The sequence below is a fragment of the Sciurus vulgaris genome (assembly GCF_902686455.1).
Source record: "Sciurus vulgaris genome assembly, chromosome: 9".
Taxonomy (NCBI): Eukaryota; Metazoa; Chordata; class Mammalia; order Rodentia; family Sciuridae; genus Sciurus; species Sciurus vulgaris.
The window spans coordinates 2,059,360-2,074,491 of NC_136469.1; the positions used below are offsets into that span (position 1 = coordinate 2,059,360).

A 15,132-nucleotide genomic window follows, 5' to 3' on the forward strand; every position below is an offset into this window, starting at 1 on the left:
CCGCGGGGACCTCCCTGACAGGAGTCACCAAGCCCCCCCGGAAGGTCACCCAGGGCGTCCAGCCCACAAGTGGCGTGGTGAGAGTGGACGATGGCGGAAACCAGAGAGGACTCCGGGCTCTGCACCGGAGCTGTCACGAGCAACGTGGACGGGGCAGGAGACCTGGCAGCAGGGCCATGGAGGAGCCTCAGGGCCCGCAGGCCACCCAGACCAGCTGCGGACCCCAGCTGTGGCAGACCTGAGAGCCGGCAGCGGCGAGGTCGAGCAGGGTCACACACTCGGTAATCAGGTTTAAGTCCTGCCCACAGAGTGGCTAGCGCCGCAGGCCCACAAGTACACTCCGCCAAGGGCGAGGAGCAAGGGCTGTCGCGCACACACTGCGGGAGGGAGGGCCACAGGGACCGCCACCTGGAGGGGTGGCACGCCGGGACGCTGACCTTCATCTGCACGGGACCCAGCGCGTCCCGGGCCTGACACGCCCCCACGGAGACAAGTCCACACGGATCCGTGTGCGGACAGATAGCAGGTTTTCCAGAACTCAAGAAAGACCGAAAACACCCCACTGTCCACCAACCAGGGGATGGACAAACAGCTGCCACAGGAGGATGCCCTGCTGCCCCGCCTGCCACCCACGCGGAGGCTCCAGCAAGCCGGCAGACACCGAGGCCCCGGAGCCACATGGCCCATGCCCAGGGCGCGCTCTAAACAGCAGGCAGTCTCCAAAGCAGACCAGGAGGCGGCTGGGTGGAGGTGGGGAGGCGCAGCTCTGGGGCGGCAGGAAGGAGGCGGTTTCTCCACTGCGTCTCATCCACCCAGTTCATCAGCAGCACTTAAAGAGGGGGGCGCCTTGTATCTGAGTCCTGCCTGGACGCAGCTGGATTTGCTGCTGATAGCTGACTTAATATCCTCCCGGGCAGCCGGTGGGCCAGGAGGAAGCCGGGCCTGAGGACATTTCTAAGCAAGGATCTGCCCTCACTCACCCGAGTAATGGGGCCAAACCTTCTCCTGGGCTGCCCTGGACCCTGCTGTTGGAGAGATCATTCTTGCTGCCCAGAAAGAGAAGCTGAGCCAGGTAGGGTTGGGCTAAATCCTTTCGCCAGCACAAAGGTGTCTTGGGGGCCAAGTCTTTAGGCTAAAAGCTGCACGTGGTCTTCTAGAGTGTACAAAATCAGTTGCTGGCCCATACCCAGGGCCAGCAGATAGGACTGGATACACTTAAGTTCAGATGCACAACAAACAGGCTTTCAGCTTGGCGGTACCTGCAGTCCTGCGCGGGCACACGTCCCTACCTCCTAACTGTACCACCACTGGTCCACATACGGCCTTCCACGTTTATTCACTCATGTCGCGGCTGCAGGAATCTTACATAACCTGTGCAGGAGCTTCCCTCTTGAGAAATGGCGGCAACACGCGGTGTGGGACACTTGGACCACTGAGCAGCACCTGTCACAGGACCTTACTAACCATGGGCGACCACAGGCCAGGGCACCAGCTGGGTCCTCATTAGAAAAGAGCCGCGGGACCGAGGGAGCACAGTCTCTGCACTTGAGCAGGGTCTCCAGGCAAGTCCTGGCCTCTGCAACCACAGAGGCACTGACTCCGAAGGTGGTGTGCTCTGGGAATTCCCAGGGCAGGAACACGCACCAAGGGGCAGTGCTGCAGGCCTCACCCCTCACAGGGCCATGCAAGATACCCCGAAGGAAAAGGCGGAACCAAAGGGAAAAATGTCATGGAAAAGCCAGCACGTCCAGCATAGAGGGGACAGAGAAGTCGGAGCCCAGCACGGGCAGGGACGGGGATGTCGGAGCCCAGCACAGATGGGGACAGACACCCTGGACGTGCCACACGTCAAGCCAGTGACCCTGACATGTGAGGTGCCTGTGTGGATCATGCACTGGATGCCCATGGGCCACGTGCAGCTCCAGCTGCACCCGCCGGGCCCCCTGGCCTGGCCGCTGGATGCTGAGGCCGCACACCACCCCACCTCACCAGCACGCATCCCTCGGGCCGGGTCTGGGGAAGACTGAAAGTCAAAGACTGAAGCGCACTTACTTCCTGCCAAACGTGTGCAGCTTCTGCACTGTGAGTCGGAGGCCTATGGTCAGGGGTGGCTGGTGAACTGCACGCCCCAGGACAGGCGTGGGCCCAGTGTGGGACACTGCAGTGCCAGGAGCTCTAGGAAGCTTGACATTGGGAGGGGGCACTGGGACCTCTGTGGGCCCCGGGGGCTCCAGGGAGCAGCCTGCTGACCCGCGTGCTTCCAGGACACAGGGGTCCTCAGCCCTGGCTGTGCACACCAGTGTCCAGACCCCACCCTAGGACCTGGTCCACTGGTGTTAATGGGGAAGTCGCATGTCCACCTGCCTGGGTTCAGGGCCGCGGGACAGCTGTAGCATCACCTGGGTGTATCTGGAGGCTGTTTCCAGGAGGAAGAGCCCTGGAATCCAGTCTGCCTGGGGAAGACCCTCCCACCCGTGAGGATGGCACCTCCAACTCACCTCGGGCCCAGAACAGCAGAGGAAGAGCCCGTGCTCTCCTGCAGCCGGGACCCTCAGGCTCTGGGGATGGGGCCTGGACTCACGCCAGCAGCCCCGGTCCTCAGGGCTGAGCACACAAGCAGATCACGCTGCCCACTGCTGGTTCTCCAGCCTGAAGACGGGGCACCCTGGGCATCTTAGCCTGACCACATGAACAGTCCCGTGACAGGTCCCCTCCTGCATGCTAGAGGCACCGGACTCCGTTTCTCCTGAGCACCTGACTAACAGTGACCCCTCTTCAGGACCCTGGGAGGCTGCAGTGTGCAGGCGGAGCTGGGAGCGACAGTTTAGGACTGAGGGCACATGAACTACATTTTCAAGTAAATATAAAATGAAGAGGCCTCTGAGTATTGACAGAATCCAAATCTTTGAATTAGGTGAAATAGAAACTAATACAATTCACACTGAAATTTACACAATGGGAATTAGCTACAATTTCTGTTTTTTCAAAATCTCAATTTAAATCCAAAGGTCAACTAAAAATCATCACAACTTGAATGATCATTATGAGGAAATAACTCATTCTAATCCCAGCTTAATGATGTATTCTACGGTAGAATGAGGTGCTCAGGAGAGGGCAGCAGGAGATGGCATGCACAAGGCCATCGTGAGGCCTCTGTCAGGACTCAGCCTGGTGACCGCGGTCTCCGTGAAAAACATGGTGCGGGACACCCAGGCCTTTGTATGCACATGCCTGTCACTGTCATGTGAGTCACGTGTGTGCAAAGTAAAAACAAATTCAGAGAGAGAAGTCTTCCCAAATGACCTTTTATAAAATGAGAAATGGTCTTACCTCCTCCCTGTGATTCTTAATTGGCATACAAAGGATACTTTGTGTCTTATAGCCTGTGATTTGGTCAACTTCCGCATTGAACCGGGGATCCTAGGAAGGAAAAAGAAATTAAATTTGATGACTGACCTGTACAAAGACTGATGGGATTTTTCTAATTTATTAGATCAGAGAAATCCAACCTTGGACTTGGCTGCTGCAAGGAGTAACGACATTATCATTAGAGCAGGCTGAAAATCTCATAAACGCTGCCATTATTTGACAAAGATGAATTCAAGGTTTTTTTTTAGCATCTAGTGTTTATAAGAAACCAACAACAACAACAAAATTCAAAACAAAGACTTTAAAAAAGAAAGGAAATTAAAAATATTATTTAGATAGCCTCACAATTCAGGAAAAAGGGGCAGCTGTGACACAATCTGCTGTCCCCGCCTGTCACCTCTGTGACACAATCTGCTGTCCCCGCCTGTCACCTCTGTGACAATCTGCTGTCCCCGCCTGTCACCTCTGTGACACAATCTGCTGTCCCCGCCTGTCACCTCTGTGACACAATCTGCCATCCCCGCTGTCTCGTGGCCTGGCTTTGCTGTGCTGCCCACAGAGAGCATGGCTCTGGAAGGCCCCTAGGACCCGCAGGCTCCAGAGCCAGCCCTGACCTCCTCTGCGGAGGTTGCTCTCGCTGGCCTTCCGGGCCTCTACCTCAAGGGCTCATGAGAATCAAACTTTCTGTATGTGCAAAAAAAAAAAAAAAAAAGTGTGGACTTGTCAGTTAAACAACTCTTCAGAGTCTCCTTCCCCGTTCACAAAGCACACGGTGCACCTCTGAGGATGACCAAGGACCTCCTGGTGGTGTGAAGTGCTGCATGTGGGTCAAGGAAAGGGAGGCAGAAGTCATTCTCTCCATTAAGCTTCAGACTGGGAAGACCTAAAATCTGGCTGCGGACTCTGGGAGGGAATTCGCTATCAGACGACACTATCGTTATCGTGCGATCACTTTGAGCTCATCAGGCCAAACCAGTGAAGGAAACCCACAGATACACAGGCGTGGGTGAGAGCGGAACAGAGCAGACCTGCGGAACACAATCCCCCGCGGCCCACTCCTCGGCACGGCCCTAGAAGGGCTCCCAACTCTGCACCTGCAGTTTCTCCCGAGAACGTGGCAGACCCACGCTGGGAAACCCTGGTCCTTTGAGGGCCACTCCCGTTTTCTTCATCTTAATCTGAAGTCAGGCCCAGACAGAGCTGTGGATGGGGTGGGCCAATGCATGCGCATCCACCAAACGGGGTCAGAAATGAAGCCAGTTTTCCTCTGAGAGGCCACGCTTGGCTTTAGAGATAATTTCAAAGGAAAAGTTATAAAATCACAGAATATTATATACACTTTGCTTTTGCTTATTTTTCAAATATGCTCAAGATTATATTAACAAAGACACACAGAGGCCTCAGCTAAATATTTCTTATAAATTAGTTCTTATTTATCTTTAGGTATTGAGACATCTTCAGATTGCACGGGAAGGAAAGCAGGGTCCTGGGATGGAGGAATGACAGAAGTGAACGATGACTGACCAAGAGCAGATCGCTTTACAAACTGATAGAATGAGGATGCGCATGCACCTTCTGCAGTCCACTGCACACTGAGACTGGAACCGTGAGACCACTTTACAAGCAGAGACGTAACCCAATCAAAGCAGCAGAGCTGGACGTGGAAATCAGAACGACACTCACAGCTTTCTGTGTCAACGGCAATCCTGATGTCACCCTTCCCCAGGGTGGGGGGACAAAACACACCCTTCAAGTTCATTCTCAGTGACGTTCCAAATTCCCAGCACTGCAAGGGAGGGTTCCCCTAACAACGAGGCCAGTGCAGAGGCAGTACACACAGGGATTTCTCACTCCTCCAGGTCCAGGGAAAAGACAGAGAAAGCGGAACATGACTACCATCGTGGTCCCTGCTGTGACCGTTCGAGATTGCAGCAGACAGGAGCAGCTGGACGTCCACTTGCCATGCCAGGCTGCACTCACTGGTACTGGGCTTGCCCTCCTAGGAAGATAGCCACCGTCCTCCACGAAGCCACAGGGAGGCAGAGGAGCAGACACTTGCTCACCTGGTAGCATCCAGCTTAGTGCCTGGGCAGCTTCCTGTCCTGGAGAAAGTCAGTGCTGCCCAAGTGGACCAAGGGTTCCAAAAGGAACTTCAGAGCTCTACCCTCTGAAGTGGCTGGAATTTGTAAAGCAGAACAGAAATGCCGAGCCGAGGCTGAGAAATAACAGCAGGGTGGCAGAAGCATGAGTGGCTACTCCCCTTGGACACGCACAGTGTCCAGCACACTATCAAGAGTCACGGCCCACGCGGAGAAACAGGAAACCACAACCACACAGAGAGACCAGGAGGCAACAGAAAATGACCCCGGGACCACCAGATGTCAGACTCCACAGACCAGGGCTTTGAGGCAGCCACGTGAGCGCACGTAAGGACTCAACCCAGAGCACTAGGGAGCACGTGGGAGTCTCTGCGAAGAAAGGGAAACGAAGGAAAGAGCTGAATGGAGACACTAGGACCAAAAACAGAGTGCGTAAAACAAAAAGTTCACTGGTGAATGGAGACTGGAGACAGAAACGGGGTCCCAGGGCTGAAGGCAGACGGAGAGGAAGCACCTGTCCAGAGGGACCGCGCAGGACGACACGAGAAGGGTGGCGGTCGGTGCTTCAGGGGCAGGATCAAGTGCTTTGGAGTCCCAAGAGAAAGCAGCCAAAAGGTACTCAGACAGTGATGGAGAAGTCCCCAAAGCTGGTGAAGACCTCCAACGTGTTCGCCTGGTATGAGAACAACACACAGGGAGAAGCCCGCAGGGCACATGATACAAAGGAGACTGGACACCTCTGAGAAAAACAGGCAGGAACAAAGAGGAAACCCTTTCAAAGTGCTGACTGACAGAAACGGCCATCAGCTGAGAACCGCGGGCACAGTGAAAATGTCCTTCAAAAACACGGGCAAACAACGGCACTTTCAGATAAATGGAACCTGCGTCTGTCGCCACCAGGTACCAGACGTCCCAAGGGTGCTACAGCCTGAAGGAGCAGGAGCAGGGGCAGGGCCTGCGGAGGGCAGGGGTAGGAACTGGCTTGTGCAGAAATGTGAGTGCATGAGAAGGAGGGAGCCCCACCTTCCTCTGGAGAGGAGGAGGAGGAAGGGACGCACCCCAGGCTGGGCTGCAGCTGGAGGCATCGGTGTGGACTAGCCGTCGTTCACACAGTGAGCAGAGACACAGAGGAGAGACATGGGTGTGACTGGAGCTTCATGTCTTTTTCTAGTGTCAGCAGACACACCCACAGTGGTGAGCAGGAGCCAGGAACCACCAGCACGTCTAGGGCCGCCATCTTGGTCTCCCCACACCATTCCCTGCCCTGAAGGAACCAGGTCCCCTGAGAACAAAGACCAGTTGCAGGGCTACAGAGGGAAAGAACAAGACAGGCCGCAAATGTCTGCAAGAGCCAGAAAGCAGGGAAACACTCAAAAGGAGGAGAGAACTGACGAGGACACCAGAGCCAGCAGACCTGACACAGCTGGGCTCCAGGGTGGACAACGGCAATCAGAGCCCAGGTCATTAAAAGAGCCCACGAATGAGGACATGGGTGAAGGCCCACACATGTGACTCCATGGCCAGATCTGACGTCACAAGAACCAGGTACCAGGTGGGCGTACACTTTGTGCCTCTGGAGAAGACGCACAGGGGCCCACAGAATGCCAGAAAGGAGCCTGGCCTGGTCCCGTCCGCAGAGGCACAGACCTCCTGTGCTGCGGGGACTGCCCCGTGAAAGGTGTAGTTCTATATTTTGGCAAGTCTCTTCCAACCAGACCCACGTCCATGCTGAAGAGATGACTCGCTGGGTGCGGGGTGAGTGGAAGCCTCAGAGAGCCTCGGGGTGGGGCCGAGCACCAGGAAACCCCGCCAGGCAAGCAGCAGCGTAGAACACCCGGTCTGCCCCGGCCGCTGGGAGGAAGGCGGCAGGACTGCAGACGACCCAGTGGCCAACGGTCTAACCTGTCACATCAGGGTCATGAAGCCTCAGCGAGAACACGGAGTGGGCTGGGAGCCGGGGGCTGGCGAGTGGCCGGGGAGCCCGGCGGCCACCTCCTCCACCTGGCTGCTTGTCGGTGCAGCCTCTGGGACAGCACTGCCCCTGCAGTGGACAGCCTCCTGAGTTCTGCGAGTCGACCCTGAGGGCCCTGGGAAGCCCCGAGCGGCAGTCAGTGGGCGGGGGGGCCTGGGGATCCCAGTTGGGGATGGGCCTGGAGACAAGCAGGGTCCCCGGCAACTTCAAGGTGCGTCAGAATTGAGAATTGGTGCTGGAGAACCAAACAGGGTCTCCACATCAACATCCGTGGCCCAGCTTGAGTCTACGCACGGAGGACGTCCCTCGAAACAGCTGCCGGCGCCCTCTGAGAGGTCCCAGGAGAGGAAGACAGAGACGCTGGGGCGCCGTTCCCCACTGACAGGTGACCAAGAGGCAAGACAACGGGGCACGCTGGTCGAAGTCCTTGCCGAGAAGGAAGCACGAGTCCACGTCAGTCACTCACTAGTGGGACCCTGAGGCCGGGACCTCTGGGCAGCTCAGGCTCCACGCAGCGGAGAAGGCCAGGCACGCCTGCCCCGGGCACCCCAGAGCCTCTCCTGCACCTGACAGTATCACCTTCCCATTGACAAGCTCAAAGGTCTTCTCCCTGCACTCAGCCCTGCCACAGCCAGCACTGCCCGGCTGGTGGGTGGTGGAGGGGGCAGTGCACCCACTACCCACGGACTCAGACCCAGGACTGAGTGGTGGATCTGGTCTGAGGCTGCTGCAACATGTGTTATTTTATCAGTAATAGAACAGCTACATTTCCAAGTCTGTGCCATTTTATATCATTTTCTGTTATGAGCTTGAAAAAATGAACCAAATATTGATAATTTCTTACAATTGATCTGAGACAATTTTTTTGATTCTTGCCTTCAGTCTGAGCACTATTCTATTTCATGGTCACTTCTTGTTTTTCCATTGCTCTAGCACAACCTTTAAAAGGTTCTGTGGTCAAACAAGTTCAAGGACGACTGCTACAAAGTGCCTCTGTACAGCTGCAGGTCAAAAGAAGTAGGGCTCAGAATACTTTAGACTGTATTTTCATAATCTGATGACTCTCACGAAAGACTATGAGACTGGCCGGACATGGTGACCCACAATCATAATCCCAGCAGCTCGGGAAGCTGAGGCAGGAGGATTGTAAACTCAAGGACAGACTCAGCAACTTAGCAAGACCCTGTCTCAAAATTAAAGAAAGGAGAGGACTGGGGATACAGCTCAGTGGCAGAGGTCCCTGGGTTCAATCTCCAGACCAAAAAAACCCAAAAACCTCGAGATTGTGTCTTGATCATTCAAGTCCTGGGTGAGGCTCAGTGACTTCCCCACAACTCGGCAGGCGCCTCTGGCCTGCTCCGTACACAGGGGTAGGGTGACCGGTCCGCAGGCCTTGAGGCTGCAGCCTGGAGCACTGTAAGTCAAGGCCACAGGCCTGTTAGATGGCAGCACCATTACTGGCCATTATGAATTGCAAAAAAAAGAGATGCTGTCAGAACTTCAAAGATGGAGAGCAGGTTAAATAAAACATGTGAGTGAAGACCCACCAGGGTTGGAGACGCGAGGACCAGGAAGAGTCAAAGGCCTCGTCGGCAAAGATGGAGAACAGGTAAGTGCCTCTGTCATCCGTGACCCCCTGTGCTGGAGAGTGGAAGGGAATTCTCAAACCTGCCAGTCCTTCAGCTGTGCCCTCTGTTCCCCTCCTGGATTCTGCCACACCCCAGAGAGGTCAAGCAGACATCTCCTGAAGACCAGCAAGTTGTGAAGAGAACGGAGGTGCACGACAGCTGCTCAGCCCCTGAAGACCACCAAGTCTTCAAGAGAACAGAGGTGCACAACAGCTGCTCAGCCCCTGAAGACCACCAAGTCTTCAACAGAATGGAGGTGCACGACAGCTGCTCAGCCCCTGAAGACCACCAAGTCTTCAACAGAATGGAGGTGCACGACAGCTGCTCAGCCCCTGAAGACCACCAAGTCTTCAAGAGTATGGAGGTGCAAGACAGCTGCTCAGCCCCTGAAGACCAGCCAGTCTTCAAGAGTATGGAGGTGCACAACAGCTGCTCAGTACCTGAAGACCAGCCAGTCTTCAAGAGAACGGAGGTGCAAGAGAGCTGCTCAGCTCCTGAAGACCAGCCAGTCTTCAAGAGAACGGAGGTGCAAGACAGCTGCTCAGCTCCTGAAGACCAGCCAGTCTTCAAGAGAACGGAGGTGCAAGACAGCTGCTCAGTCCCTGAAGACCACCAACTCTTCAAGAGAACGGAGGTGCAAGACAGCTGCTCAGTCCCTGAAGACCACCAATTCTTCAAGAGAACGGAGGTGCAAGACAGCTGCTCAGCCCCTGAAGACCACCAACTCTTCAAGAGAACGGAGGTGCAAGACAGCTGCTCAGTCCCTGAAGACCACCAACTCTTCAAGAGAACGGAGGTGCAAGACAGCTGCTCAGTCCCTGAAGACCACCAACTCTTCAAGAGAACGGAGGTGCAAGACAGCTGCTCAGTCCCTGAAGACCACCAACTCTTCAAGAGAACGGAGGTGCAAGACAGCTGCTCAGTCCCTGAAGACCACCAACTCTTCAAGAGAACGGAGGTGCAAGACAGCTGCTCAGTCCCTGAAGACCACCAACTCTTCAAGAGAACGGAGGTGCAAGACAGCTGCTCAGTCCCTGAAGACCACCAACTCTTCAAGAGAACGGAGGTGCAAGACAGCTGCTCAGTCCCTGAAGACCACCAACTCTTCAAGAGAACGGAGGTGCAAGACAGCTGCTCAGTCCCTGAAGACCACCAACTCTTCAAGAGAACGGAGGTGCATGACAGCTGCTCAGTACCTGAAGACCACCAACTCTTCAAGAGAACGGAGGTGCAAGACAGCTGCTCAGTACCTGAAGACCACCAACTCTTCAAGAGAATGGAGGTGCATGACAGCTGCTCAGCCCCTGAAGACCACCAACTCTTCAAGAGAACGGAGGTGCAAGACAGCTGCTCAGTCCCTGAAGACCACCAACTCTTCAAGAGAACGGAGGTGCATGACAGCTGCTCAGCCCCTGAAGACCACCAACTCTTCAAGAGAACGGAGGTGCATGACAGCTGCTCAGCCCCTGAAGACCACCAACTCTTCAAGAGAACGGAGGTGCACGACAGCTGCTCAGTCCCTGAAGACCACCAACTCTTCAAGAGAACGGAGGTGCAAGACAGCTGCTCAGCCCCTGAAGACCACCAAGTCTTCAAGAGAATGGAGGTGCATGACAGCTGCTCAGCCCCTGAAGACCACCAAGTCTTCAAGAGAATGGAGGTGCATGACAGCTGCTCAGCCCCTGAAGACCACCAAGTCTTCAAGAGAACGGAGGTGCAAGACAGCTGCTCAAGCCAGAGGGAGTCTGAAAACACCTGGTGGGTCCATCACACCAACTCACCCTCAGCTCCCAATGGCTCTGCCATGTACTTCAAAGTCCAGCCGCCCCCTCGTTTCCCCTCACTTCTCTCTCCCACCAGTGGCCATGGCTCCCTCCTGACCTGATCCATTCCCATGGACCTTTCAGGCAGGACCCAGGTTGGATCCCTGCTTCCTCACCTTGGAGCTGTCCACTGTTCTCATGGCTTCTAGTATCCTCCTAATCATTTCCTCATCAGAAAGGAAAACTCATCTGGGCCCCTCCAAAGCATCTCCAGCCCCTCCTGTGGACTCTGAATTGATGTTCCTTCCTCTGCCTGGCTGTCCAGCCCCCAGCCCCCACAGGCCCTTAGGGTCTCCTCTGCAGCAACCCAGCATTTCCTGGCCCCACGTCCCTGACTCTCCCACAGCTTCTCCACCTCTGGACCAGCAGGCACATGACCCCTTACTCAAGTCCCATGTGCTCTCCGGGCCCACGCAGTGTCCATGAGGAGCCGTTCCCACGGCTGCAAGGCCCTGCGATGCTTCTCAACACCTTCCTTGCCACGTGAAGCTGGGACTTTGCTAGAAATCCTGTTTATTCCACCCAACCGATGTAGTAGGACTTATCTGCAGGCAGGGCAGGAGGCACAAGGGCTGCAGGCGAGAGCAACCATCTGGACCCTCGAATCCACAGGGCAGCAGGAGGCCCCCCCGCGACCTCAGAGTGTGCACAGCAGGGAGCTGGCACCTCCTCCACCCTGCTGCACCATAAGCAGGCAGTGTCAATCAAGAAGCCCTGCTCAAGAAACATTCCTCACAGGGACCATTTTCAATGGGAAATTTGATGACTCTTAGCCTTTAATCTTTAAATCCATAAAGGTCTGTGAATTGCCATTGCAAAATCAGAACTATCAAGGTTTTTCATTGAAATACCCTAGAGCAAAAATCTCTATATTCAAAAAGACATTCATAAGTTTGTTTAAAAAAAATAAAGGAGTGGAAGGAAAGAAAATCAGATGAGATTATCAACAGGGCTTTGAACGGATGGATATGATCACTTGAACGAATGAGGAAAGCCCAGGTGTGGGCTGGCGGGTGGACAGTGTCCACACCTGCCACGTTGGAACCTCGGGAGAATCTGAGTCACGAAGAGTCGGCACAGACTCGGGTAAGCGGAAGGAGACAACGACAGGATGCATCCCCTCACGCTGCCCCTAAGAAGGACAGGTCAGTTCCCCTCAGCCCAACTCTACAGGCACCCTGGGAGGCGCTCTGTCACTTGAAAGGCGGGCAGTTCCTGCCCCAGGGCCTGGGCGGTGGGAAGGCCACCACCTGCTGGCCGCCCGCAGCCACGCCCCTCCCGCCGCCACTGGCCCACCCACCTCGTAGGCGTCCTTGATGTTCAGGGGCTCGCCCAGCGCGGCCACGTGCCCCACGATGCCCTTGTTCCACTCCAGGCGGATGCAGCTGTTGGAGGCCTCCTCCAGCGTGGACCCCTCTGCCACGTCGAATAGGCGGCTGACCAGGAACTTGTCGTTGCCGCTGTCCTCGCACACGAGGAACAGGGAGTAGCGGTCCGCCGCGATGAGCCCGTGGATGTGCAGGAAGATCTTGTGGCACAGGGCCGTGACGTCCAGGTGACTGGAGATGTCCTTCACCAGCTCCAGCAGCCTGGAGCACTGGTCGCCGTCGTCACTGTCAAAGCGTGGCGGGGTGAGAGGCATCTGCTCCGGCTTCCCCGAGTCGGACAGAAAGCTCACGGCGCCCTCGGAGTCCTTGACCAGGATGGGCCTGAGGGGCCGGTCGAACTCCGAGGCAGAGATCTTCCTGGCAGGCGTCCCAGGGGCACTGCTGTCTGCACGCGGGCTCTGGGGCGAGGGGCAGGTGCAGGACTCGGGGTGGCCTCGGACGCCGTCCCTGCACACGGGGATGGTGTGCACTCTCTCAGCAAACCACGCGTTGACCATCTCCCTGGGAAGGACAGGCACACACGTTAGGCTGGGGGAGGGCGTGGCCGACGTCCTCAGGTCCTGGGCCTGGGGAGGAAGGGCCCTCGCCCCAGAGCCTGCCCTGTGAACAAAGCGCAAGGCAGGCCCTGTCCGCACAGCGACGAGACCCGGCACCTGCCCCCACGGGAGGCCGGCTGAATCCTCCCACGGGCGACCTCCCGGGTGGCTGCCTGTGCCCACCTGCTCAGTCTCCACGGGTGGACAGAGCATTTGCCTAGGGAAGGCAAGGTCGGGGTTCCCACGGACATGTCCACACAAGGGAAAAGGAACCGGTGGGATTCAAGAAACGGGGAGGTTCTGGCCCGGTGGTCACTGCTGTGCCTAGGACACACTGTGACTTTCCTTCTCTTTTTTGACTTGAGGGAGCTCAGAAAAACATGCCACTACAGACACTGAAGGAAACATCAGCACGTTTCCAACTCTGGAGAGGCCGACCCTGACCCGACTGCTTTCCGAATGACCAGGCTGACCTACAGGGCTGGGCCAAGCCCTTCTACAGTGGGAGGGCAGAGCAGGACCACAGCAGAGTCCTGGGCCCGGTGCTGAGAACACGAGGTGCACGTTCTGGGGACACCAACACCAACCACGAAGATGGCCCTCAGAAACCCCCTGAACTACAGCCAAGATCAGCTGGGCAGGGGGCCTGCAGGGGCATGGCCAGCCACGCAGCCTGCTCCCACAGGAGCCTGTCCTCAGACACCCTTCACACACATGGCAGCAGGTCCCCAAGGATCAGAGAGCAGGGACTCCCCAGGACAGTGTCCTTAAGTGACCGCCGTGCTCTGAAACTGGGTCGTGTTTTATATATTGAAGGCACTGCGCTGAAAGGAATGTAAAACGAGCGTCGAGAGTCGTCTCAGGCCGTGGGCTCAGCGCACAGCAGAGCAGGATGCGAGGACTGGGTTCCAGGTACATGGGGGTTCTCAGCTCATCTGGGGCCCTGACCTGCATGACCTCTGGCCACTCCAGTCTTCTAGCTGGAATCCTTGGCTGACAGACAACAAAGAAAAGGTACATTCCATGTTCCCCGCAGCACACCAACAGCCCCAGGCGACCAAGTTATCATCGAGAGCAGAGGCCACCCACACTGTGATCCTGCACATGATAACCAGAGCTCTGCAGAGTTCTTGGTTTAGTTAAGTCATGGTAAAACTAGAGCATAACATTTCTCTTTAAATCCAGTTCTTGTATTTGGCTCTCAAAACCCTATCGTATAATAGATTCCATAGCTGGGGCTTGGGGTTGTGGGCTGGGGAACCAAGCCGCCCTCTTCTTACGAAAGGGAAAACGGTGAACTGCTGGGAGTCCCTGGGCTTTCCTGGCCTGGCCGAACCTCAGCATGTGACCAGTGCAGCAGTCTTCCTCCGGGGAGCTTCAGTGTCATCCTGGATAAACCGGGGAAATGCCGACAGTCCCAGCCCTTCAAGTTCAAGGCACTGGCCCTCCTCAATCAAGAAAACCAGGCCAGTGAGCAGGGCTTACTAGGCTGGCCACGGAGACCCCAAACAGCCTGCACTGTCAACAAGCCAGGAGTGGCCTCCAGCAGACCACTCAACCTCCAAGCACATGGACGCCTTTCAAACTCTTCCCTAGAAGTCACGATCAAAGCCAGGTGGAGACGGCAGAGAGCACAGGATCATGACTGCCAAGTCCTGCCATTTCCCGCGTGCCCATTCCCTGGGGGCAGAGGGCTGGGTAAGGAGCAGAGGCTGTCTGCTCACTCCTGAGGCTCGCCCAAGAGATCTCCCGAGCCCCAGGCAGAGTGGACTAACGGGTCCTGGTGTGGGCTTGCTACACCACAGCACGCAGGTCACGAGGACCCTTCCCACAGGAGCATGACCTCCCAAAAGACGCGTGCAAGTCCAGGAAGGGAAGGAACCCAAGCACGGTCGACCTCGCATCTCGACTCTCTTCCGAGCTTGGGTCTGATCCGAGGGCTTGTCCGCAGGTTCCACTCGGAAGACTCCAGCAGCTCGACCCTCTCATTTGGTAAGGACTGAGTGTGGACACCTGCCCACTGAGAATGCTCACCACCGTCTCTTCCATGGTCTCTCCCGAGGCTCCCCACAGCACAGCAGCCCCGCGCCCTCAGGACAAGGTCAGAACCTGGGTGCAGAACCCAGGAAAGCCAGCAGGTGCCCACACTAGCTGCCCCAAGCTGCAGCAGCTGCAGCCGCCAGTGGACATGGGGTCTTTCATACACTGAGGGATGATCTGGCCAACTGTGACTGGTAACACTGGATCGAGGGAATCCAGGGAGTGGAAACTTGAAGGGTTTCAACAAAGAGCAAGTCGAGAGTCCACACACCAAGGA

At 56.2% G+C, this 15,132-nt stretch overlaps 1 protein-coding gene across 4 annotated transcripts in view; it reads right to left on the reverse strand.

Annotated features, from left to right (window-relative positions):
* The window catches only part of PDE5A (phosphodiesterase 5A), a 97,456-nt gene that overhangs the window by 71,248 nt on the left and 11,076 nt on the right, over window positions 1-15,132 (reverse strand). For all 4 annotated transcript variants that reach the window (XM_079152905.1, XM_079152907.1, XM_079152906.1 and 1 more), the window contains exons 2-3: window positions 12,192-12,780; window positions 3,331-3,420 (exon numbers count right to left, since the gene is read on the reverse strand). In XM_079152905.1, coding sequence (XP_079009031.1) covers window positions 3,331-3,420; window positions 12,192-12,780 — 679 coding nt within the window. The remainder of the gene's footprint in view (window positions 1-3,330; window positions 3,421-12,191; window positions 12,781-15,132) is intronic.